Raw genomic sequence first — 23,373 nt, 5'->3', positions numbered from 1 at the left:
TGTTACCTAGACTGGTCTCGAACCCCTGGACTCAGGCAATCCTCTCACCTCTACCTCCCAAACTGTTGGGATTATATACGTGAGCCACGGTACCTGGCCTATTTTTTTTTTTAGTTGGAGTCTCACTCTGTTGCCCAGGCTAAAGTGTAGTGGCATGCTCATGGCCACTGCAGCCTCAACCTGCTGGGCTCAGGTGATCTTTTTGACTCAGCATTCCAAGTAGTTGAAATTACAGGCATGCTCTACCATGCCTGGCTAACTTTTTTATTTATTGTAGAGATGAGGTCTCACCAAGTTGGTCAAGCTGGTATCCAACCCATGGACTCAGGCAATACTCTCCCCTTGACCTCCCAAAGTGCAAGGATTATAGGCATGAGCCACTGTGCCTAACCACATGATTTAAATTAAGGACTTCTGATGTATTTTTCATCATATAATTATATGCATTTTCCTCCTGTGACTAGTCACAGATTTACATTCAGCATTAACTGTAATGATGTTGAAAGATATAATCATGAACACTCTAACAGAAAAGTTTTTAAAGAGATACATGCACTATGATTTTCTGCCTAATTGGTTATAAGGGCATATAAGAAAGTCTTGAATAAACCAGACTTACTCTTTAAGAATCAAATGTAGCTATTGTGTGCCTTATAAAAAATGCAATCCACTGTATTCCTGATACACTCAAGGACAAGTCTGTAGACTGATTGGCTTATTTGTTTGTTTATTTATGTATTTGTTTATTTTTGAGCTGAGGTATCACTCTTATCACCCAACTAGAGTGCAGTGGCATGATCACGGTTCACTGCAGCCTTGGACTCCTGGGCTGAAGTGATCCACCCTCCTTAGCCTCATGAGTAACTAGGACTACAGACATGCACCACCATACCCAGCAATTTTTTTTTTTTTTTTTTTTGTAGAGACAAGGTCTCACTATGTTGCCCAGGCTGGTCTTGAATTTCTAGGCTCAAGTAGTCCTCCCACTTTGGCCTCTCAAAGTGCTGGGATTATAAGTGTGATTCCAGCTGTTTTTTTAAATTCTTCATTTCATTTTCTTCTTGAGTACTTGTAGAAAGAATGATGACACTGGTGGCTATTTTGTTCTCTTTTTTACATTCTTTTCTCCTTGTTTCATTTCTGGAAATATTTAATAATTTAAATTAAGCGTTATATGTTAAAGTCTATTGACTTATACTGAGGTATATTAAGAAATTATTTCCAATGTGTTTGTGCCAACAGATTGGCGATAGTATTGTGCATAAAGCCAGAGAAACCTTGGAACGAGCTATCAAGTTGGTGAATGACACCAAGAAATGGGGTGCCAGGGTTGTGTATGGCGATACTGACAGGTAACAAATCGGGTTTTGTCGTCTTTTGCGTCTGTTCAGATCTTCATTTCGATGTTTGAAGTGGCTTAAGGGTACTCCTTCCTAAAAGTAGAGTTGGATCCAGGTCTTTTCCGGTCACTGTCATCTCGTGATCAGTCAGCACAGGCCCTGACTTACCAGACATGGTCTTAAGAGACAAAGGCTGAGTGTCCCAAGCCACCAACTGAGGATTTGTATGGCATCCCTGCAAGTAGCTCTTGGCCAAGTGGAGAGTGATCTAAAAACAAACCATGTAGCGGGCCACTGCAGGAGAGAGGGGAGGATACAACATCAAAAAGGGTACCTGATCGCAAACCAGGCGAAGTGGGGACCAAAGGAAAGCCTTAACTCTACCTGTACAATGACCACTTGTATACCTAATCCTGAATAGTACCCCACATCTTTAAAATTTAAAAATAAATAAACAAATAAATAAATGATTTTTTTAAAAAAAGAAACCATATATACAGGAGTCTAGTTTTGTGAAGAAAATGGCTTTTAATGTGAATAATTCCTCTAACATAGTTGCAACTCTCTGAATTTATATGTGTCTTAAAATAACTAAACTGGATTTTTTGGGTTTTTTGTTATTTTTTTGAGTGGGGGTCTCACTCTGTCACCCAGGCTGGAGTGCAGTAGCACACTCATGGCCACCACAGCCTTGACCTGCTGGGCTCAGCTGATCCTTCCACCTTAGCCTTTAAAGTACCTGGGCCTTTAAAGTACCACAGGTGTGTGCCACCACGCCCAGCTAATTTTTTGATTTATCGTGAGATGAGTTCTCATCAAGTTGCCCAAGCTGGTCTCGACCCCCTGGGCTCAGGCAGTCCTCTCTCCCTGGCCTCCCAAAGTGTTGGGATTACAGGTGTGAGCCACCATGCCCAGCTAACTAAACTGTTTTTGAAGGACAGCTGCCCAAGTTGATTGACTGACTTTTTACCAGGGCTCCAAATCTGTTGACCCTCTTCTACCAAAAGTGCACATAGGCACAGTATTCTGCTTAATTCCAGAGTGTGTGCAGACTTCCTCAGGCCCATTTTTCATAGATTGGCAAGAAATGGGCTTGCATTTGAATCCTGAATTAAAAGCACTGGTCTGCTTGCTTCCATGCTTGCTCTGATATTTTTTGGGTCCCCAGTTATTTACATAGCATCATGTTTGTATGGCTTATTTAGATTTTTCTTTTTCTTTTTCTTTTTTTTTTTTTTTGAGTTGGAGTCTCACTCTGTCACCCAGACTGGAATGCAGTGGCCGTTCCCGGCCACTGCAGCCTCAACCTGCTGGGCTCCTGCGATCCTTCCGCCTCAGCCTTCCGAGTAGCCGGAACTACAGGTGGACGCTACCACGCCCGGCTAATTTTTTGATTTATTGTAGAGATGAGGTCTCGCCAAGTTGCCCAGGTGGGTCTTGAACCCGCGGGCTCCCAAAGTGTGGGATTACAGGCTGAGCCACCGAGCCCGGCTTTTTTTTTTTAAGTTGTATTTTATTATTTTTTATTTTTTTATTTTTTTTTAAGTTAGAGTCACTGTTGCCCAGACTGGAGTACAGTGGCATGCTCATGGCCACCCTAGTCTCAACCTGCTGGACTCTGGCGATCCTTTCGCCTCAACTTTCCAAGGAATCGGGACTACAGGCACGTGCTACCACGCCTGGCTACGTTTTTGATTTATCGTAGAGGCAAGGTCTCGCCAAGTTGCCCAGGCTGGTCTCGAACTCATAGGCTCAGGCAATCCACTCGCCTCGGCCTCCCAAAGTGCTGGGATGACAGGCTGAGCCACAGAGCACAGCTTATTTAAATTTTTCTAGGATATAGGTATTATGCATACTACTAGAGTCTGACATGTTTCTCATATTGAGGCCTAACCCCAGCGTGACCTACTGAGAGCACTTCCCTCATGACCTCTGACCGCTGTGCAGTCCAGCAGAGCAGTGGGAGAGAGTGCTTCTCTCATTAAAGGCAGCTGTAAGTCATCTGTGGGCAGCACGTAACCCTCCTCGAATGTACATGCAATCGGCACAGTCATGATCACGCTGAGTCAGACCTTGCCTCATACAGCAGCCAGCCAGTGGGAGAGCTTCAAGTTATCCAGGCCCTAATTATCCATGCTCTCTGCCATTCCCCATCAAAAGTCACTCCTCGGTTTGGCTTTGGTTATTTCACTCTTCTGCTATGTATTCTTGCGAAATGACAGTTACCAAAATAAAATTCTGCACTTTGTTAGCAGAACCCCTTAGAAAATATTTAGGGAAAAGGAGAATGTAGTAACCATGTAAATGATTGACTTTAACTCGGAATCTATATATGTCGGTGATTGACAGCACTCAGGATCAGAAGTCAGCATGATTCTGATTGTAGTTATGTTGTTTATCCTTTAAGGTCTTTAAGAATCCAGATGACAAAAAGTATAGACTCACAGGATGTCAGACCTGGAAAGGACTTGATATTTGGCCAGCAGTTTTCATGCTGTTGGGAGGAGACCTTAGACAGTGCCTCAGGTGATACTTAAGAACAGATGCTTATTCCCCCAGGATAAGAAATGTATCTAAAGTCCCCCAACTAGTCAGTAATGGAGCCACAAATTGATTTTCAGTGTTCTGCTTCCTACCTGGTACTTTTTTTTTTTTTTTTGAGTCAGAGTCTCACTCTGTCGTGCAGTGACACACTCACGGCCACCACAGCCTTGACATACTGGACTCAGGTGATCCTTCCACCTCAGTCTTCCAAGAAACTGGAACTATAGGCATGTGCCACCATGCCCAACTAATTTTTTGATTTATTGTAGAGATGAGGTCTCACCAAGTTGCCCAGGTGGGTCTCGAACCCGTGGGCTCAGGCAATCCACTCACCTCAGCCTCCAAAAGCGTGGGATTATAGGCTGAGCCACCAAGCCCGGCCCCACCTGGTACTTTCTCCATCAGATTTCCCAGGTGTTTTATGATTCTAATCAAAGGAAGTTTATTTTCAGTGTCATTAGAATTTTTGGTCACCATTCACTGCCAGAGCCATTCGTAGTTTAGATGTTAGTGAGGTCCATATGACAGCAGCTCACCCTGGGACATGCATTCTCACAGTAACAGCATCACCCTAGCAAAGCACAGATAGATTTGGGGGGGAAGCAAAAAAATCATAGTACAATAGTTTTTAGCCCTACAGAGCTCAGCCCTACCCACCAATATTTTATTCCTTAGTATTTTCTCTTGTTAATTTTTTTATTTTTATTTTTATATTTTTGAAGACAGGCTCAGAGTACAGTGGCATGATGACAGCTCATTGCAGCCTCCAGTTCCTGGGCTCAAAAGTTCCTCCTTCCCTAGCCTCCTGAGTGGCTGAGACTGCAAGCGTGTGCCGCCACGCCCAGCTAATTTTTCTCTTTTGCAAAGATGGGATCTTACTTTTTTGCCTATACTGGTCTTGAACTCCTGACCTCAAGCAGTCCTCCTACTTCAGCCTCTCTTTGCTGGGATTACAGGCATGAGCCACCATGACCAACTCTATCTTACTAAATTTAATTTTAATTTAATTTTTTTCCTTGGGAGGGCAATAAGGATATGAGGTTGAGAAGCACTGCCCTGGGGATGCCAGAATGCTTGGTGCCGTGCCAGCCGGAGGACTGCTTGGGCCCAGGAGTTCAAGGCTGCAGTGAGCTCTGCTTGCACCACTGCACTCCAGCCTGGGTGACAGAGCACGACCCTGTCTCCAAAAAATTAAAAGTAATTAAATGAAAATGTAAAAATTATTAAAAGGTCCTGTCTCCAAATAAAGCCACATTCTGAGATACAGTATTGGGTGTTAGAACTTCAACATATAAATTGTTGGAGGACAGGCTGGGCATGGTGGTTCACGCCTGCAATCCCAGCACTTTGGGAAGCCAAGGTGAGAGGAATGCTTTAGTCCAGGAGTTTGAGACCAGTCTGAGCAACATAGCAAGACCTAGTCTCTACCAAAAAAAAAAAAGCCCAAGGGCCAGGCATGGTGGCTCAAACCTGTAATCCCAGCACTTTGGGAGGTCGAGGCAAGAGGATTGCCTGAGCCCAGGGGTCCGAGGCTGTGGTGGCACTGCCTATGGTTCCAGCTACTTGGAAGGTTGAGGCAAAAGGATTGCCTGAGCCCAGCAGGTCGAGGATGTGGTGGCCGTGAGCATGCCACTGCACTCCAGCCTGAGCAACAGAGTGAGACTCCAACTAAAAAAAAAAAGCCAGATGTGGTAGCACATGTCAGCTACTTGGAAGGCTGAATCAGAAGGATTGCCTGAGCTCTGGTGGTTGAGGCTGCAGTGAGTTATGATCATGTCACTGCACTTTGGCCTGGGCAGCAGAGTGAGACCCTGACTGAAAAAAATTAATTCCAATGGAGATCTTTTTTTTTTTTTTCAGTCAGTCTCACTCTGTTGCCCAGGCTAGAGTGCAGTGGCATGCTCACAGCCACCACAGTCTGGTGCTCAGATGGTAGTATATACTGAAATGTAAAGTGCTAGTGTAAAAGTAACTGGATTATGTTAGAAAAGGGTGCCTCATACTTGTGTTAATCTGTTATTTTTGACTCTTTTATGTTGGTATTTTTAATCTATATTAGAAGTCCTTCCCTTTTGACCTGTATACATTGCTGATGGGATTGTACATCAGAAATACCTTTCTGGAAGTCAGTTAGATGATATCTTTAAAATACATTTTTAATGTATACTGTTTGCCCAGAAATTTTGCTTCTAGGAATTTGTTCAAAGGATACAATTAGAGGTGTGCCAAATAATTATTTTACATAAAAATTTTAAAACAACCTAAATTTTCAGTGGTAGGGGTTTGGCTGAAATTACGTGGCATGAGAAAATGTTCACGTTATACCATTAAAGCAAGGAGAAAGTCACCAGACAATCTGATCTATTGCAGCAAATGATCAAAGATTTACGATATACAAAGTATCTATAGTATCTTCTTTACAAACAGTGAGATTATGGATAGCTATCTCCTAACTCTTCTTCAGTGAACATCATCACAAAATATACGCCTGTCCTTTTTAAGTTGGGTGGCTCTGGAAGGAAATGCCCTGCCATATCACAGGTCAGTTTCCATTTCTTTATAATCACAGTCTCTCATTTCATGATGGACCGAACTCTACCATGCGGATTCCAAATGCTCAGGGATAATTCAGGACCTTCTTGCAACTGGGCTATCTGAGCCGGTCTGATGTAACTAAGCTAGATGTCTTAAAAGATCTGCAGAAAGTGTCCCTGAGTACCCAGGAGCGTGGGATCAGATAGGAGGTATAGGCAGGAAGCCGCGTGAAGAAGAGGAGCAAGCAAGAGAAAGGCCTCCACCAGGACAGTCACTCTTATGGGAATGTTTGTTTACTGCTGTGTCCTGATCGCCCTGCTTTGTTTGTAACCCCCTTAGTATGTTTGTGCTACTGAAGGGAGCCACCAAGGAGCAGTCTTTTAAGATTGGCCAGGAAATCGCTGAAGCTGTAACCGCTACCAATCCTAAACCAGTGAAACTGAAGTTTGAAAAGGTAAGAGGAATGTCATTATAATAATCACATACAACATTCACATACCTTCTAGAGATTTCTGACTTTTTCAGTACATTTCCAGAATCATTAACATTATATGAGTCTATAAAAGTGTTAAAGTTTCTATGCTTTCTCTTAGTTTTATATAATTTTCTCAATATTTTTAGTAATGTCTCTATAGAAGGAAATGAAAAAATGGTTCCAGTTACTATGTCACAGACCACCCCAAACTTAATGGGCTAAAACAGCCAGGATTTCATTCTGCTCACAGACTTTAATGGCTCAGGGATTCTGAAAGGTACAGTAGGGATGGCTTGTCTCTGCTTCTAAGTCCCCAGCTGAAAAGACTTGATGGTTGGGGGTGCCGGGCATGATGACTCCTGCCTGTCATGCCAGCACTTTGGGAGGCTGAGGCAGGAGGAATGCTTGAGCACAAGAATGTGAGACCAGCCTGGGCAACATAGTGAGACTTAGTCTCTACAAAAAAATCAAAAATGAAAAATCATCTGGGCATGGTGGAGCATACCTATAGTCCCAGCTACCTGGGAGGCTGAGGCAGAAGGATCACTGGCGCCCAGGAGGTCAAGGCTTCGGTGACCAATGATTGTGCTACTGCACTCCAGCCTGGACGACAGAATGAGACTCCTACTCAAAAAAAAAAAAAAGGTTGAGGAAGCTCACCTGACAGCTCAGGGCTGAAGCCTGTTATTCTCAGGTCTAGGTTGGTGGCTGGTGCTGGCTGCTGTTGGGACACCAGCTGGGAAGCCACACATGACCTTCCCCAGGCTGCATGTTCTTCCTGTAGTGTGGTGGCTGGGCTCTAGGAGTGGGCGTCCCAAAGACACACTGACAAAAGCTGCTCTGCTGTTTATGGCCGAGGCTCCACATCGCACCATGTCACAAGCCTCTCTAGATTGAAAGGGAGTGGACATAGCATCCCTATTATTAGTGGGAAGAATGTCAAAGTCACATTGTAAGACTTACTTGTAGGAGGGGAAATACACACTCTTTGCAAAACAGTCACCACAGGACCTCAGCTCCTTTTCATTTCCCTTCAGGTATCCAACGAGTGTTTCTTTCTGTGTAAAAGATCCTGTGCCTAGGGACTGTGTGAAATACAAAGACACATGAGACACAGGCCTGCTGTCTAAGGGCCAGTCATTCAAAGGAAAGACGAGATGTGTATATACATAGCCTCTCCCTGTCAGCGTAGCAGAAGGTCTCATGGGAGTGCTCTCCCTCAGCACCTGAGAGCACAGAGAAAAGGGGGAATGGCATCCCTAGGGGTGGACAGGCAGACTCCAGGCGAGAGGGAACATTGAACTATATTTTGAAAAATGTTAGCGTCTCAATAGGCAGCCATGGAGCTACAGTCATTCTGCACAGAAGAAAATGGCATGGAGTTGGCAAAGCACAATGTGGAAATAGAGAGTCGCAGATGACAAATCTGGAAAAGTAAAGTTGAAACCAGACCGTAGATTGTCTTGAATGCCAAGCTAATGTGTTTAAACTTTACTTAGTAAAGGTTATCATCTTCATCCATTTGTGCTGCTGTCACAGAATCCCACAGTCTGGGTAATTTATAAGGAACAGGACTCTGTTTCTCACAGTCCTGGAGGCTAGGAGGTTCAGGATCAAGATGCCAACCCCTGGTGTCCGATGAGGGTCTTCTTGCTGCATCGCCACGTACAGCAGCAGAGGACCAGAAGGGACAAGCCCCCTTCTTCGAGCCCTTTCATGAGGGAGGAGCCCTTGGGACCTCATCCCCCCAGAGGCCCCGCCTCTGAGTACCTTCACGGTGGCAACACCTCAGTGTGGGAGGGGGCACGTTTGTACCACGGCCATTATCCAAAAAGTGACAGGATTGGGCTATCTGGAGAGGACTGGCCTTCAGAGCACAGGATGGGTTGGGAAGAGCAGACCCTCAAGACTGTGCCCCTGGCAACCTGTACAGCACAAACTCGTGAAATGACCGTAGGGAGCACAGAAAGGACGGCAGTTCCGGGATGCTGGGAAGGACGAATGGGCACGAGTCAGGGCTTGAATCGAGAGGGCAGGTGTGCAAGGGGCGGGAGAAAAGACTCGAAGGGCGCTCCCACATGGCAGTCACATGCTGCTCCAAAGCAGAAAATGTGCCAAAGGAGACTTGGGGAGCTCCCACGTGGAATCTGCCCCCCAAAAGTGATCACTCCTCATGGGAGGAGAGGAAAGTTGAGACTGCAGTGATGCCTGCTGTTCTCAAAGTGTGCATGTGATGCTGTGCTCGCTCAGCCCATGTGGTCAAGGGCATGTGTGCTTAGAGAGTAAATACACAAAACTTCACCTAAACGAAAAGCAGGACTTCCCAAAAGAAGCATAAACACTTGTTAAGAATTATGATGCACATGTCCTTGATGAATATTGATCTGTAGCTTTATTTTCTTATGTTGCCTTTGTCTGGTTTGAAGGCTGCCCTCAAATGAGCTGGAAGTATTCTGTCTTGTGGAAGAAAAAATATGTAAGATTGGTACATTTCTTATGTGGTTGATAGAATTCACCAGTAAAGCCATCTGGACTCAGAATGCTACGGGGGGGGAGGGTTTTTAATTACAAATTAAATATCTTTGGGCTGGGCACAGTGACTCTCACTTATAATCCTAGCACTTTGGGAGGCTGAGGCAAAAGGATGGCTTGAGCCCAGGAGTTTGAGACCAGCCTATCTGAAAAAATGTAAAAATAAAATTAGCCGGACATGGTGATGTGTGTCCATAGACCCAGCTACTTTGGAAGCTGAGGCGGGCAGTGGTGCAGGGGTGGAAGGTTACCTGAGCCCAAGAGGCCGAGGATGCAATGAGCCATAATCATGCCACTGCACTCCAGCATGTGTGATACAGTGAGAACCTGACTCAAAAAAAAAGTAAACATCTTTAACAGATAGTGCATCATTCACATTTTTTTCTCATGTCAGTTTTGATAATCATCTATTCTAAGTCATCAAATTATTGACATGAATTATCCCTATTTCTTTATTGCAGTCTGTAAAATCTTTGGTGACATCCTCCTTTCATTTACAGTATTGGTAATTTTCTTTCTTGTGTTCTTGTTCATTCTAGCTAGACTCTTAGGAGTTTGTTGACCTTTTTGAAGGACGGCTTATGCCCAATCGATCGTGTTCTTCCTTCTGCTTCCTCAGGGCCTTATTTGCTATTCTTTTTCCACCTTCCTAATGTGGAAAGCTTGGTTGACTGATTTTAAACATATTTCCTCTAAACACTGCTTTAGCTACCGATTTTGAGATATGTGTTTTCATTGTTCATTTGCTTCAGTGATAACCCATAGGTTATCTAGAAGTGTGTCTTTTAAGTTCTAAATAGTTAGGAATATTCTAGCAATCTTTTTTATTATTTCTAATATAATTGCATTCTGATCAAAGAATATATTCTGTATGATTTCAGTACTTTTTTGAAGTTTATTGATTTTTTTTTTTTTGAGTCCGAGTGTCCCTCTGTCGCCTAGACTAGAGTGCAGTGGCATGCTCACGGCCACCGTGGCCTCGACCTGCTGGGCTCAGGCGATCCTTCTGCCTCAGCCTTCCAAGTGGCTGGGACTATAAGCATGCGCCACCACACCTGGCTAATTTTTGATATATTGTAGAGACAAGGTCTCGCCAAGTTGCCCAGGCTGTTCTCGAATCCCTGGGCTCAAACAGTCCTCCCGCCTCCACCTCCCAAAGTGCTGAGATTACAGGCATGAGCTACCACACCCAGCTAGTTTATTGAAATTTGTTGTTTGGTCTAACATATATTCTATTTTAATGAATATTCCATGTGACCTTTAAAAACCATGTATATTGTGGTTACTGAATAGAATGTCCTATAAATGTTGCTGAGGCTAAGGTAATTGATAGGGTTGTTGAAGCCATATTACTGACCAGTAATATTCTTACTGCCTTGCTGTACTTAGAAAGAAGTGCTGAAGTCTCCAATTGTAATCGTAGAGTTATTTGTTTCTTCCTGTTCTGTCAGTTTTTATTTTATGTATTACAAAGTTTTCTTATCAAATGCATGCACAGTTAGGATTATGTATTTTCTTGATGAATTTTTATTCATTTGTCTTTGGTAACCTTGAAACTTGCCTTGAAACCTACCTTCTTTTGATTAGCATGCATTGTCATGCATCACTTAACAAGGGGATACATTCTGAGAAATGTGTCATTAGGCAATTGTGCTGCTGTATGAGCATCATAGAGTGAACTTAAACGAACCTAGATGGTCTAGTCTGCTACGCACCTAGGCTGTGAGGTACAGCCTGTTACTCCTAGGCTTCACACCTACACAGCATGTTATTATGCTGGATACCATAGATAGTTTTAACACGGTGGGAAGTAGCTATGTAAACATAAGTACTGACCATAGAAAAGGTACACTCTAAATATGGTGTTATAATCTGATGAAACCACCACAGATGTGGTCTGTCATTGACTGAAACATTTCTACATGGCCCATGACTATATAGCTTCTTTGATTTTTAAAATTCTTAACTTTTCTATGTCCTTATATTTAAAGTATAATAGATTTCTAACAGATAGCTTATATTTTGTTATTTTTTATCTCATCTGATTATTTCTGCCTTTAATTGGGATGTTTGTGATTATTGATAAAGCTTGTACATTCCACAGTGTATACATGTTTCAAAACAGTATGTTATACATGATAAATATATATACAATTTTTATTTTTCAACTAAAAAAGTAAATAAATATTTTTTAAAAGAAAAAACTTGAGGTCGGGGAAAGGAACAAACTGGTAACATTCCCAAAAAAAAAAGATAAGCACCACTGGTCTAGGAATTCCATTTCAAGGAATTGATCCTCCAGATTGATCCGTGCAAAGTTGCTTACTGAAACACTATTTGTGATTTCAAAAGATTGGAGCCATCCTAAATAACCCATAGTAGGTAACTGGTTACATAAATTACCATACCTCTTCCCATACAGTGGGCTGCTGTGTAGCTACAAAACAGAATGAGCTTTCTATAAGAATGGAACGCTCTCCAAAATAAATTATTTAGTTTAAAAAGCAAAGTGCAGAATGGTATGTATGATAAGCTGCTGTTGTAGGTGAGAGGAAGAGTATTTGCATACATATATTTGCATAGAATATTCTGGAAGGATACACAAGAATCCAGCAGCAGGACACCTTTAGGGAAGAGGAAACAGACGCTGGGGACTTGTACCTGTGCATACCTCATAGCTTTTTGTTCCAGCTGTGTCACTTACAGAGTCATTTCTCAATTGTTTAAGAAGATATAATTGGTGACTTTTGAGAGCACTGTCAGTTGAGATAAGAACAAAACTGGTCATGTAAGAAGAGGAGTGAATGAGTGGCAGAAAGGAACGACAGGTCCCCTCCAAGTGTTAGAACAGGAATCTGTTGGGCCCTATGTCATACTTAAGAATTTTTAAATGATTGACATTTGATTAACGAGAGCTGAAAGACAAAAATAAAATATTCATGGTGGGAGAAAATGGTTATTAAGAGGAGTTTTGTCTATTTCACCACAGGTGTATTTGCCCTGTGTTTTGCAAACCAAAAAGAGGTATGTGGGTTACATGTATGAAACACTGGATCAGAAGGACCCGGTATTTGATGCAAAAGGAATAGAAACTGTAAGGAGAGATTCCTGCCCTGCTGTTTCGAAGGTAAGTTGTCTGTCTTATCTTCACTGTAAGAAGATGTGGCTGAAGAACTTAGAGAAAATGTCACTATCCTTACACACATCTAGGCAGAGGAACACTGTCCTATATGACTACACACAACTGCAGGAGAAACTGAATGCTGAGAATTTCATTTCTAATGAAGGCAGTGTATCTGATTTCAGTTCTTAGTTTCTGACTTCTTCCATACCTTACATTTTATGAAAATTTACAAGAAAGCAACCCATGAACTTGATAAAACATATCACCTAGAGATGATATGTTGTCATATAATAACTCTCGAAAGCTAGGTAGCTGGATAGAGAAGAGAAACAAAAGAGAAGCTTCATAAGTAATAGAACCCATCCCAGATTAACTGAACTTTCATTGACTTGGGTTATCAAATACAAATTAGGGAAATTTCCAAACAGTGGTACTGAAAATGACCCAAATTTCTCAACCGTAATAATTTTAACCATCGTGTTTTGGATTTTTTAGTGTTTTTTGTTTTTTGAGGTTTTTTTGTTTGATGTTTTTTTTCTCATCCCCCCCACCCCCCGTTTGATTTTTTGGTTTTTTTTTTTTTTAGTGTAGTGGCATGATCATAGTTCTCAAGCAGTCCTCCTGCCTCAGCCTACCAAGTAGCTGGGACTACAGGTGTGCACCATCACACCCAGCTACCTTTTTTTGTAGAGATGGGGGAGTCTCATTTTGTTGCCCAACCTGGCTCAAACTCCTGACCTCAAGTGATACTCCCACCATGGCTTCTTATAGTATGGGGATTACAGATGTGAGCCACCACGCCTGGCTTGGTTTCTTCTTTTTCAGACCCAGACTCCTTCTATAGAAACCGAAACTAAATGGGTAGAACATGGGAATGGCATCTAAATACAAAGTTTTATGAGAGCATTGAAAGCATAGAAGACTGTTGTCCATAGATATCAGTATATTATGTCATATATATAATATGTGAGTTTGGGATGTTTTAATACTAGTTTCTGGAAGAGATACAATCTAGTACATTCTTTCTCTGCAGGCAGAATTGTACCCAAGCTAAATTAATGAGCCTATTGTATAAATATGCATAGGTTCCAGTACTCAGAATAAGATTCAGAACTTTCACCTGGAACTGATTTAAATTCAGTCTGCTTCATAAATCTGTTTGCATGTTGGGCATTCCCTGATAGAAGTATTTCCAACACAGAGAACTCTGGCACAATTATTTACCAGCACGGTAAAAAGGCAGAAGTCTGATTATTATCTGACTGCTTGCTGAGCTTTAGACTTCTCTCTGTCCTTTTTGTAACTGAAATCATGTCTAGTTTCATGGGCCCACACTGCTGTGACTATTTAAGAAAACTTTACACTGTTTTGTGTTGCTCATCACATAGCAAACGTTCATCTGCATATCGTTCTAAGATGATTTTCCTCAAACTGCATGATGTTCTATTTTTAGAAATAGCGAGCTATATAAAGTCTCAAGTTTTTTCCAATTTCTGTAACTGTTATTTATCCAGTCACTGTAGGTGACAGATGATTTAGGTAGGCCAGCAAGTTACCCAGTAGTTATATAACTGAAAGTACAGCAGCAACGATGAAAACATCCCAGAAGGTACAGTGTCTTTATGTGTGTATCTTTTTGTCTTAAGATACTTGAGCGTTCTCTAAAGCTGCTATTTGAAACAAGAGATATTAGTCTAATCAAACAGTATGTTCAGCGCCAATGTATGAAGCTTCTGGAAGGAAAGGCCACCATACAAGACTTCATCTTTGCCAAGGAATACAGAGGGAGTTTCTCTTATAGACCTGGAGCCTGTGTGCCAGCCCTGGAACTCACAAGGTAACAACACTTCAGTCCCCCCTGGTGCAGTCCTGGGATTCTGCACGGGCTTAGGGCAAGTGCAGAGACATGTAGTCCACAGGCAGGCAGTCTCTTCACCTGCCTTCTCCACCTGCCCACAAGAAGTTTCCCCAGAGGTTGGTGAAGGCGCCTTCACACTCTGTGAGTTCTGAAAAGGAAGTCCTCTCCTGGGCTTTCCTTGGAAAACTTAATGCGCTGAAATAGTGATACAGAACTTGATTCGTTTTTTCCCTCACATCAAAATAACTAGGTAGTCCTAAATATTGATCTATCAAAGCACATAGATGGTATCATTCTAGAATCAGATAGTTTAATCAACTAAATTTTATCTTTCACTGTTAGATTTATGATAGTTCTCTTAGAGGATTAAAAAAATCTTAAGCTAATTGATATTTGCCAGTTGATACTATTTTTCCAGGTAGCAGTGATTTATAGAATAATTTTTTTTTGAGTCGAGGTCTCACTCTGTCTACCTAGGCTGGAGTGCAGTGGCACAATCACAGCTCACCACAGCCTTGAACTCCTGGGCTCAGGCAGTCTTTCCACCTCAGCCTCCCAAGTAGCTAGTACTACAGGCACGTACCACCATACCTGGCTCATTTTTTGAGGTTTTTGTAAAGACAAGGTCTCATATGTTGCCCAGGCTGGTCTCAGACTCTTGGGCTCAAGCAGTCCTCCCATCTCAAGCCACTCAAAGTGCTGAGATTATAGGCATGAGCCAACACACATGGCCAATTTACAGAGTAATTTTTAAACTCTTACAGCATATGCACTGGTACCAACTAAGCAAGGTATATACTGTTCTCAAAGAAGTTTTAACAGTAATTTGAAACTACCCCCTAGATTTTTCATGATTTTACTGTTGTTTAATTCTGATTTAATCTGCTGGAAAGATGCATTCTATGACCATCTTTGAGTGTGTATTCTATTTGGGCTTGAATAGGAAAATGCTTGCTTACGACCGGCGTTCTGAGCCACGAGTTGGGGAGCGAGTGCCATATGTCATCATTTACGGGACGCCCGGTGTGCCACTTATCCAGCTGGTGCGGCGTCCAGTGGAAGTCCTGCAGGATCCCACGCTGCGGTTGAATGCCACTTACTACATCACCAAGCAGATCCTTCCACCCCTAGCAAGGATCTTCTCGCTTATTGGTGTCGACGTCTTCAGCTGGTATCATGAATTACCAAGGGTGAGTTCACCACACGGTTCATGTACTCTGACTACAGCAGTTCCCTCACGTTTCCAGTGAAATGGAAGGTTTTGTTTATGTGCTGCGAGGGGCACAGCAGATACTCTGTTATCTAAACAGGAATGCCACGCCACTCTGGGTTCCTAAAAGAGAAGCTTTCACATTCTGTGCAAACGCCTTCCCAGCATCTGGCCAGATTACAGAAATATTAAAGTAAATTACCACGGCGGTTTCAATGGTAAACAATGAACCACAAAGTAACTCAGAATACACTGCTAATAGAAAATGAGAGAACAGCCATTCCGTCCAAGGGGATGTTTAAGAAACGTGTAGGATGTCGTCTCTAGACCTAGTCCTGAAGAAACCAGCCTCAAGACGTACTGTAATGTTATTATGGCATCCCAGGCAGCCCCCAACTCACGATGGTTTGACTCCCGGTTTTCCACTGCAATGGTGCGGAGGTGATGGGCATTCATAGAAACCTTACTTCAGGCACTGTACAGCAACGCTAATCAGTAAATTACATGAGCTATTCAACAGGTCACTGTAAGACAGACTTTGCATGAGATGATTTTGCCAGCTGTAGGCTAATGTGAGTATTCCAACCATGTAACCTGCCTCTAAGCCAGAAAACTCCAATTTTTTTATCACTGGTTTTCATTTCATCACCAGCAAGAATGTTAAACCAGTGACAATTAGAAGAGGCTAACTTAATAACTTCTGCAGAGCGATTTGAAAGCCACCAGAATGTTGCAAGGGCCTAATGATAATATGCTAATATAACTTCAATGTGAAGAGTACCAGAAGATAGATTTCTGAAACCAGTATGAACTTCAAATGGAGAATTCTGTGGTGCCATGGATCTCATTCGATTTGAAATGCCCAGGTTTACTTCTGTGTGAACTCTGCACCGACCGCCTGCTAAGCTGTCTTTGCCTTCCATTGCTCTGTTTCCATGGCCTAACTTGGGCAGCCTTAAATAGTATGCATTTACCCTGGATTTCTCCCTTTGTCTCCATTCCCTGTATGACCTCATACGTCTGTGAATCTCAGTCAGTAAAACTGAGTGGCTGGAGACCTTTTATTCCCCTGAGGAAAAACCAATATATCTGATGGTATTAAGATGTAAATTCTGGCTAAGCATGGTGGCTCACTCCAGTAATCCCAGCACTTTGGGAGGCTGAGGCAGGATTGATTGAGCCCAGGAGTTCAAGACCAGCCTGAGCAACATAGCAAGTCTTTGTCTCTACAAAAAAAATAAATAAATAAGCTGGATATGGTGGCGTGTATCTGTAGTCCCAGCTACTCAGCAGGCAGAATTGCCTGAGCCCAGGAGGTCGAGGCCGCAGTGGCCATGATCATGCCACTACACTCCTACCTGGGCTACAGAGTGAGACCCAACTCAAAAAAAAAAAGATGTAAGTTCCATGAAAGCAAGGATTTCACTCATTTCTGTGTCTGAAACAGTGCCTGGCACATAATAGTTTCTCAACATTTGTTGAATGAATGAACACATGAAATAATGCCTGAGTATATTTGTAATTAGCATAATAACAGCAGCTCTGCTGTGAGGCTGGCTCAGACTTATATCTGGGTTGTTGTTTTTCTAGATCCAGAAAGCCACCAGCTCCTCTCGAAGTGAGCCTGAGGGGCGGAAAGGCACAATCTCACAGTACTTCACGACCTTGCACTGTCCCGTGTGTGACGCCCTGACTCAGCACGGCATCTGCAGCAAGTGTCGGAGCCAGCCTCAGCACGTCACAGTCATCCTCAACCAGGAAATCCGGGAGCTGGAGCATAAGCAGGAGCAGCTGGTGAAGGTAGGCCGTGTGCGGCAGGCCGGGCATCCCAAGTGGTCGGTCGATCTTCAGGGCGGTACGGTCAGCTTGGACTATGGTAGGAGATGTGGGCCTGGTGCAGAAAGTGAAAGGAAGGTTTTAGACTGATGAGCTTCTTTGTTTTGTCTTGTTTGGTTTTGTTGTATTTTGTTTTTTCAGTTGGAGTCTCACTCTGTCACCCAGGCCGGAGGGCAGTGGCACACTCCCGGCCACCACAGCCTCGACCTCCCGGGCTCAGGCAGTCCTTCCGCCTCAGCATTCCAATCAGTTGGAACTACAGGCACGCATCACCATGCCCAGTTAATTTTTTGATTTGTTGTAGCAATGAGGTCTCACCAAGTTGCCCAGACTGGTCTTGAACCCATGGGCTCGGGCAGTCCTCTCACCTCAACCTCCCAAAGTGCTGGGATTATAGGTGTGAGCCACCACACCGGCTGATGAGCTTCTTAAAAGTCTCAGGATCAGCCGGGCTCGGTGGCTCAGCCTGTAATCCCGCGCCTTTGGGAGGCTGAGGTGAGTGAATTGCCTGAGCCCGCGGGTTTGAGACCCGCCTGGGCAGCGAGACCTCATCTCTACAATAAATCAAAAAATCAGCCGGGCGTGGTAGCGCGCGCCTGTAATTCCGGCTACTTGGAAGGCTGAGGCGGAAGGATCGCCGGAGCCCAGCAGGTCGAGGCTGCGGTGGCCGGGAGCAGCCACTGCACTCCAGTCTGGGCGACAGAGTGAGACTCCAACTCAAAAAAAAAAAAAGTCTCAGGATCACAGTCAAACTAAATATTAAAAATGGCTTGATTTATTTTATGGTTCATTTTGTTTTCTTGAGGAATAGTGTATCATTCATATTAAAAGCTAGAGTCAGAATGGTGACACCCCCCCCCAGTTTATCTTATAATAAGGCTGAGTAGCCCCAGTACAAAAACACAAAACCCGAGATGCCCCCAGATCCAAGACTTCTTGAGCACCAACATGACTCTCAAAGGAAACAGGCACAGGAGCACTCCAGAGTTCTGGTTTTCAGATTCGGATGCTCAACCAGCAAGTATAATGCAGATGCTAAAAAATTCCCAAAAAATCCCCCCAAAACGCTTCTGGTCTGAGCATTTCAGATAAGGGGTGCTCAACCTGCACGATTGGAAAGGAGTCTCCACTGCTGAATCAGCGCTTACCAGTCTTTAACAAAAAATCTGGCCGCCTTAAAGAATCACTAGTAAACATGGAAGCTTTGCAATTCTGCGAGCCCAGACATAAAGCTATCGGTTCACCCTAGTGGGTCTCCCTGTGTGCCAGGGACCCATACAGGCACCCTCAGCGGTGGGAAAGTGGACAGCGAGAGGTCAAGGCAGCTGCACATCACGCTGCCACCAAGTGACTGAGCTGGGCTGGGGCCGTCAAGGGCAGAGCCAGGTTTCAGGGTGGGGATTCCAGGAGAAGAAAACCACAGACGTCTCTGGAGCGTGAAACTGAAGACTCCGTAACAGCCATGCCTCTTAGTACGGCAGGTGAGCCCGCTCCATCCTGGGCCCACCTGCTCCCCTGTCACTTTCCCTGCTTTCCCCTTGCCATGCTACCTCCAGCTGTGCCATCCCGAGCTTTTTCAGGTCCCCTTGGTATCCTCTCACCCCCACCTCCTGGCCTTGAAACACCCTGTGCCCCTGCCCGGATGCTTTCCTTACCTCCTTCCCTGTCCCTGGAGGGGTCCCCAAGAGCTCCCAGGCTAGCTGACGTCATCCTGGAGTGGCCCCTGCTATAACCTCTGCCTTGCTGGGACTGTTCTTGTCTGTTTCCCACTAAACAAGCAAACTGATGAGGACACAGCCCCGCCTGCCCTCTTCTCACCACAAGTCGGCTGTGCCTAACACAGAGTCTGGCTCACGGGGAGGTCTGGAAATTCTCAGGGAATGACGATCAGCCTTCTGCCGATTGCATGAGCCAAAAAGTGATACATAGGCCAGTGCAGCGGCTCATGACTGTAATCCCAGGACTTTGGGATGCTGAGGCGGGAGCATCACTTGAGGCCAGGAATTGGAGACCAGCCTGGGCAATGTAGCAAGACCCTGTCTTTCCTAAAAATTACCCCCCCAAATTAACTGGGAATGGCCTCTACAAAAAGAACTTAAAAGCCAGGCATTGTGGCATGTGCCTGCAGGCCCCACTACTTAGGAGGGCAAGGGGAGAGGATTGCCTAAACCCAGGAGTTTGAGGCTGCAGTGAGCTGTGATCACACACCTGCACTCCAGTCTGGGTGACAGGATGAGACACTGGCTCTTAATTTTAAAAGAAAAGAAAAGCAGCAGTGGCTGTGATATACCACTAGTTATTACCAACCAGCCCCCAGCCATTGTGTACTGGTTTTGTGACCAATACAGCTACTGAAGTCACTGGTTTCCCAGCCTCTGTTTTATAGGCTGCTGTCCCATCAGCAACAACCAACTATCAAGGGAAATGCCCTTATTGGATCCTAGCATGAGGCCTGGATGAGACAGGACCCCCAGAGCTCTGCTTGAGTCAGGCTACTGAGGTGCCTTGTCCTGGGCCTTTGTTTTTTATATACATTTTTTATTTTAAATATGTGGGGTACAATTCAGGGTTAGGTATACAAAGGTTCCTTGTGCAGGTACTCTTGTTGATGAGGTGTGGCCCCCCCACTCTCCTGGCAGTTTCCCACTACTTGCCAATCCCTTTCTTATGGTATTACGATAGTTATTCGAGGTCTACTTATGAGTGAGAACATGTGATACTCGGTTCTCTGTTTCTGTGATAGAGCACTCAGTATTATAGACTAAGTCCATCCAAGTTGCTGCAAAGTTCATAATTTTGTCCTTCTGTATGGCTGCATAATATTCTATCGTGTATATGTGCTACATTTTTTTTATCCAGTCCTCTTTCGATGGGCAGCACGGTTGGTTCCATGTTTTTGCTATTGTGAATAATGCTGCAATAAACATGTTTGTACAGGTATCTTTTTCATAGATGATTTGAGTTCCTCCCGGTATATTCCCAGTAGAGGGATTGCAGGGTCGTATGGGATTTTTAGATCTTTTAGGAATTGCCACAATGTCTTTCACAGAGACTGTACTAGTTTACTCTCACACCAACAGTGTAGAAGTGTTCCCTTTTCACCACATCCTCTCTAACATCTGTTGTTTTGACTGGAGTTAGGTAGTATCTCCATGTTGTTTTAATTTGCATTTCTTTGATGACTAGTGAGGCTGAGCATTTTTTCATGTATCTGTTGGCTGCTCGTATGTCTTCTTTTGAGAAGTGTCTGTTCGTATCTTTTGCCCACTTTGTAATGGGGCTGTTTATTTTTTTCTTTTTACCACGTTTGAGTTCCTTGTAGATCCTAGATGTTAGACCTTTGTCAGATATACAGTTGGCAAATATTTTTTCGTCCTGGACCATTTTATCTTCACTCCACAAGTATGTCACTAGTTGGTGCCATCATTTTACCCAGAATTCTCCTTCAATGTCAGGTCCTATTTCTTATAAAAATATAGTTTAGGCCAGGCATGGTGACTCATGTCTACAATCCCAGCACTTTGGGAGGCTGAGGCCAGAGGATAGCTTGAAGCCAGGAGTTTGAGACCAGCCTGGGCAACATTTGTGAGACCCTTGCTCTACAAAATATTATTTTAAAAAGATAAAAAGACCAGGAGTGGTGGCCCACACCTGTAATCCCAGCACTTCGGGAGGCAGAGATGAGAGGATTGCCTGAGCACACAGGCTTGAGACCTGCCTGGGCAACTTGGCGAGATCTCATCTCTACAATAAATCAAAGAATTAGCCAGGCGTGGTGGTGCGTGCCTGGTTTTTCCAGCTACTTGGAAGACTGAGGCGGAAGAATCCCCTGAGCCCAGCAGGTCAAGGCTGCAGTGGCCGTGAGCATGCCACTGCACTCCAGCATGGGCAACAGAGTGAGGCTCCATCTCAAAAAAAAAAAATTAAAAGGATTGATGCTATTTAAAAAGCTATTTAAAAAGGATGGTTTGTCGTCTTTCAAGAGCTATTTTAACTTGAAATTTTTTTTTGTGTTAAAATGTGTGTCTCCACATTCTAATCTGTAGAAATTTCAAAAAGCAAAAATTTACTGGAGATGTAATGAGAAATAGAAGCACATTGAAACAGGAGATTTGGATGCATCTCTCAGTACAAGACCAATCAAGAGATTAAAATAAGCAATATTGCCGGGCTCGGTGGCTCAGCCTGTAATCTCACACCTTTGGGAGGCTGAGGTGAGTGGATTGCCTGAGCCCGCGGGTTCGAGACCCGCCTGGGCAACTTGCCGAGACCTCATCTCTACAAGAAATCAAAAAATTAGCCGGGCATGGTAGCACGCGCCTGTAGTTCCAGCTACTTGGAAGGCTGAGGCGGAAGGATCACCAGAGCCCAGCAGGTCGAGGCTGTGGTGTGACAGAGTGAGACTCCAACTCAAAAAAATAAATAAATAAATAAGCGATATTACCAAAGAGTGAAACAACATTTTGCAGGGAACCTGAAGATTATATACCAGCTCAGTAGCCCAGTCCTGAAGAATGCACTTCTAAAGTGTTTATGGAATGTTAACACGTCAACTGTAGTCCTAGTTTGTAAAGAAAGCCTCAATAAATTTCAAAAAGAAGTGTTGCAAAGACATTGTCAATACAATGCTGTAAAACTGGTAATTGATCATGAACTGAGAAGATAGAGCACTCATTCCACTTGGAATTCTTGCTCTCCCTAGTAAACACAATGAAACACTGCATGTCAGACTCCAGATGGCAGAGCTCAGAAAATCATCACCTTAAACGCTTTTAATAATAAATATGAAAGAAAGAAAACAAATGAGTTAAGCATCTGACTGAATTTTTTTTTTTAATCAGAAAGCCAAAGGATATCAAGAAGAAAATAAGATTAAAGCAGCTCCTTTTAAAATCTGCCTCCTTGTGAGCTGTCCAGGTTGTGGTCTTTAAAGAGTTCGGTGTGAGCCTGGATCGAGCTGTAATGTGCGGTCTTAGAGCACAGTAAAAGATCTGGAAACTGAATGTTGAGTTAAATTTAGCGAGTCAAGTAATTCCATCCTGACTTGTTTATCATACAGGCACAGAGAGTGCTTAAATATTTATCAGTCTGTCCTGGCACCTGCGTGGAGCTGTGGCTCCCAGAGCACAGTGCAGAGATGCCATATTTGGGAGTGGATTCAAGCCTCCTGGCAGCAATCACACCCCAGAGCCTTCACGGGAGAGCAGCATCTCCATCTTCAGGGAACGCCCAGCACATGTTTCTGAGCAGTTCGCTGTGGCAGTATCATAACACTGGCTGCAATCGCCAGTGTACTCAGCGGCAGAACGCGCCTGGGGTGGACAAGGGATGTAGGGGCAAAGAGCAGAAACGCACTGCCCCGTGAGCCCCTCTGAACAGGAGAGCCGAGGATGTACCAGAGCAGGTGTGAGTCCTCTTAAAAGACAGCCTAGGCCAGGCTTGGTGGCTCAGCCTGTAATCCCAGCACTTTGGGAGGCCAAGGCAAGTGGATTGCCTGAACCCGCAGGTTCGAGACCAGCCCGGGCAACTTGGTGAGACCTCATCTCTACAATCAAAAATCAAAAATTAGCTGGGCGTGGTAGTCACACCTGTAGTCCTGGCTACTTGGAAAGCCAAGGCGGAAGGATCACCCTGAGTCCAGCAGGTCGACGCTGGGGTGGCCGTAAGTGAGACTCCAACTCCAAAAAAAAAAAGACAACCTAGCCACAGTCAGGTCTCCTTTCTTTAATCTCTTGAAGATACCACTCAAATGAAAAGTCAGTCTGGATTTTCTTGACCCTAGTCAAGACCCTAGCCACTACAGCAGTATTCTTTTTAATGTTTTGGTATTTTTCATGTTTTTTTGGTTTTGTTTTTGTTTTTTTTGAGTTGGAGTCTCACTCTGTCGCCCAGACTGGAGTGCAGTGGCCGCTCCGGAAG

The 23,373-nt window shown here is 44.0% G+C and overlaps 1 protein-coding gene across 2 annotated transcripts in view; it reads left to right on the top strand.

The window, feature by feature from the left end:
* The window catches only part of REV3L (REV3 like, DNA directed polymerase zeta catalytic subunit), a 159,434-nt gene that overhangs the window by 132,509 nt on the left and 3,552 nt on the right, over positions 1-23,373 (top strand). For both annotated transcript variants that reach the window (XM_008058987.1, XM_021712854.1), the window contains exons 26-31: positions 1,243-1,352; positions 6,759-6,873; positions 12,416-12,553; positions 14,197-14,387; positions 15,352-15,598; positions 17,209-17,418. In XM_008058987.1, the coding sequence (XP_008057178.1) occupies positions 1,243-1,352; positions 6,759-6,873; positions 12,416-12,553; positions 14,197-14,387; positions 15,352-15,598; positions 17,209-17,418 (1,011 nt within the window). The remainder of the gene's footprint in view (positions 1-1,242; positions 1,353-6,758; positions 6,874-12,415; positions 12,554-14,196; positions 14,388-15,351; positions 15,599-17,208; positions 17,419-23,373) is intronic.

This window comes from Carlito syrichta, unplaced genomic scaffold (assembly GCF_000164805.1).
Source record: "Carlito syrichta isolate Samal-C Ts95f unplaced genomic scaffold, Tarsius_syrichta-2.0.1 Scaffold303669, whole genome shotgun sequence".
In the NCBI taxonomy this organism is placed as follows: Eukaryota; Metazoa; Chordata; class Mammalia; order Primates; family Tarsiidae; genus Carlito; species Carlito syrichta.
The sequence above is the reverse complement of the archived record's forward strand: the minus strand, read 5'-3'. Positions and strand labels throughout refer to the sequence as shown.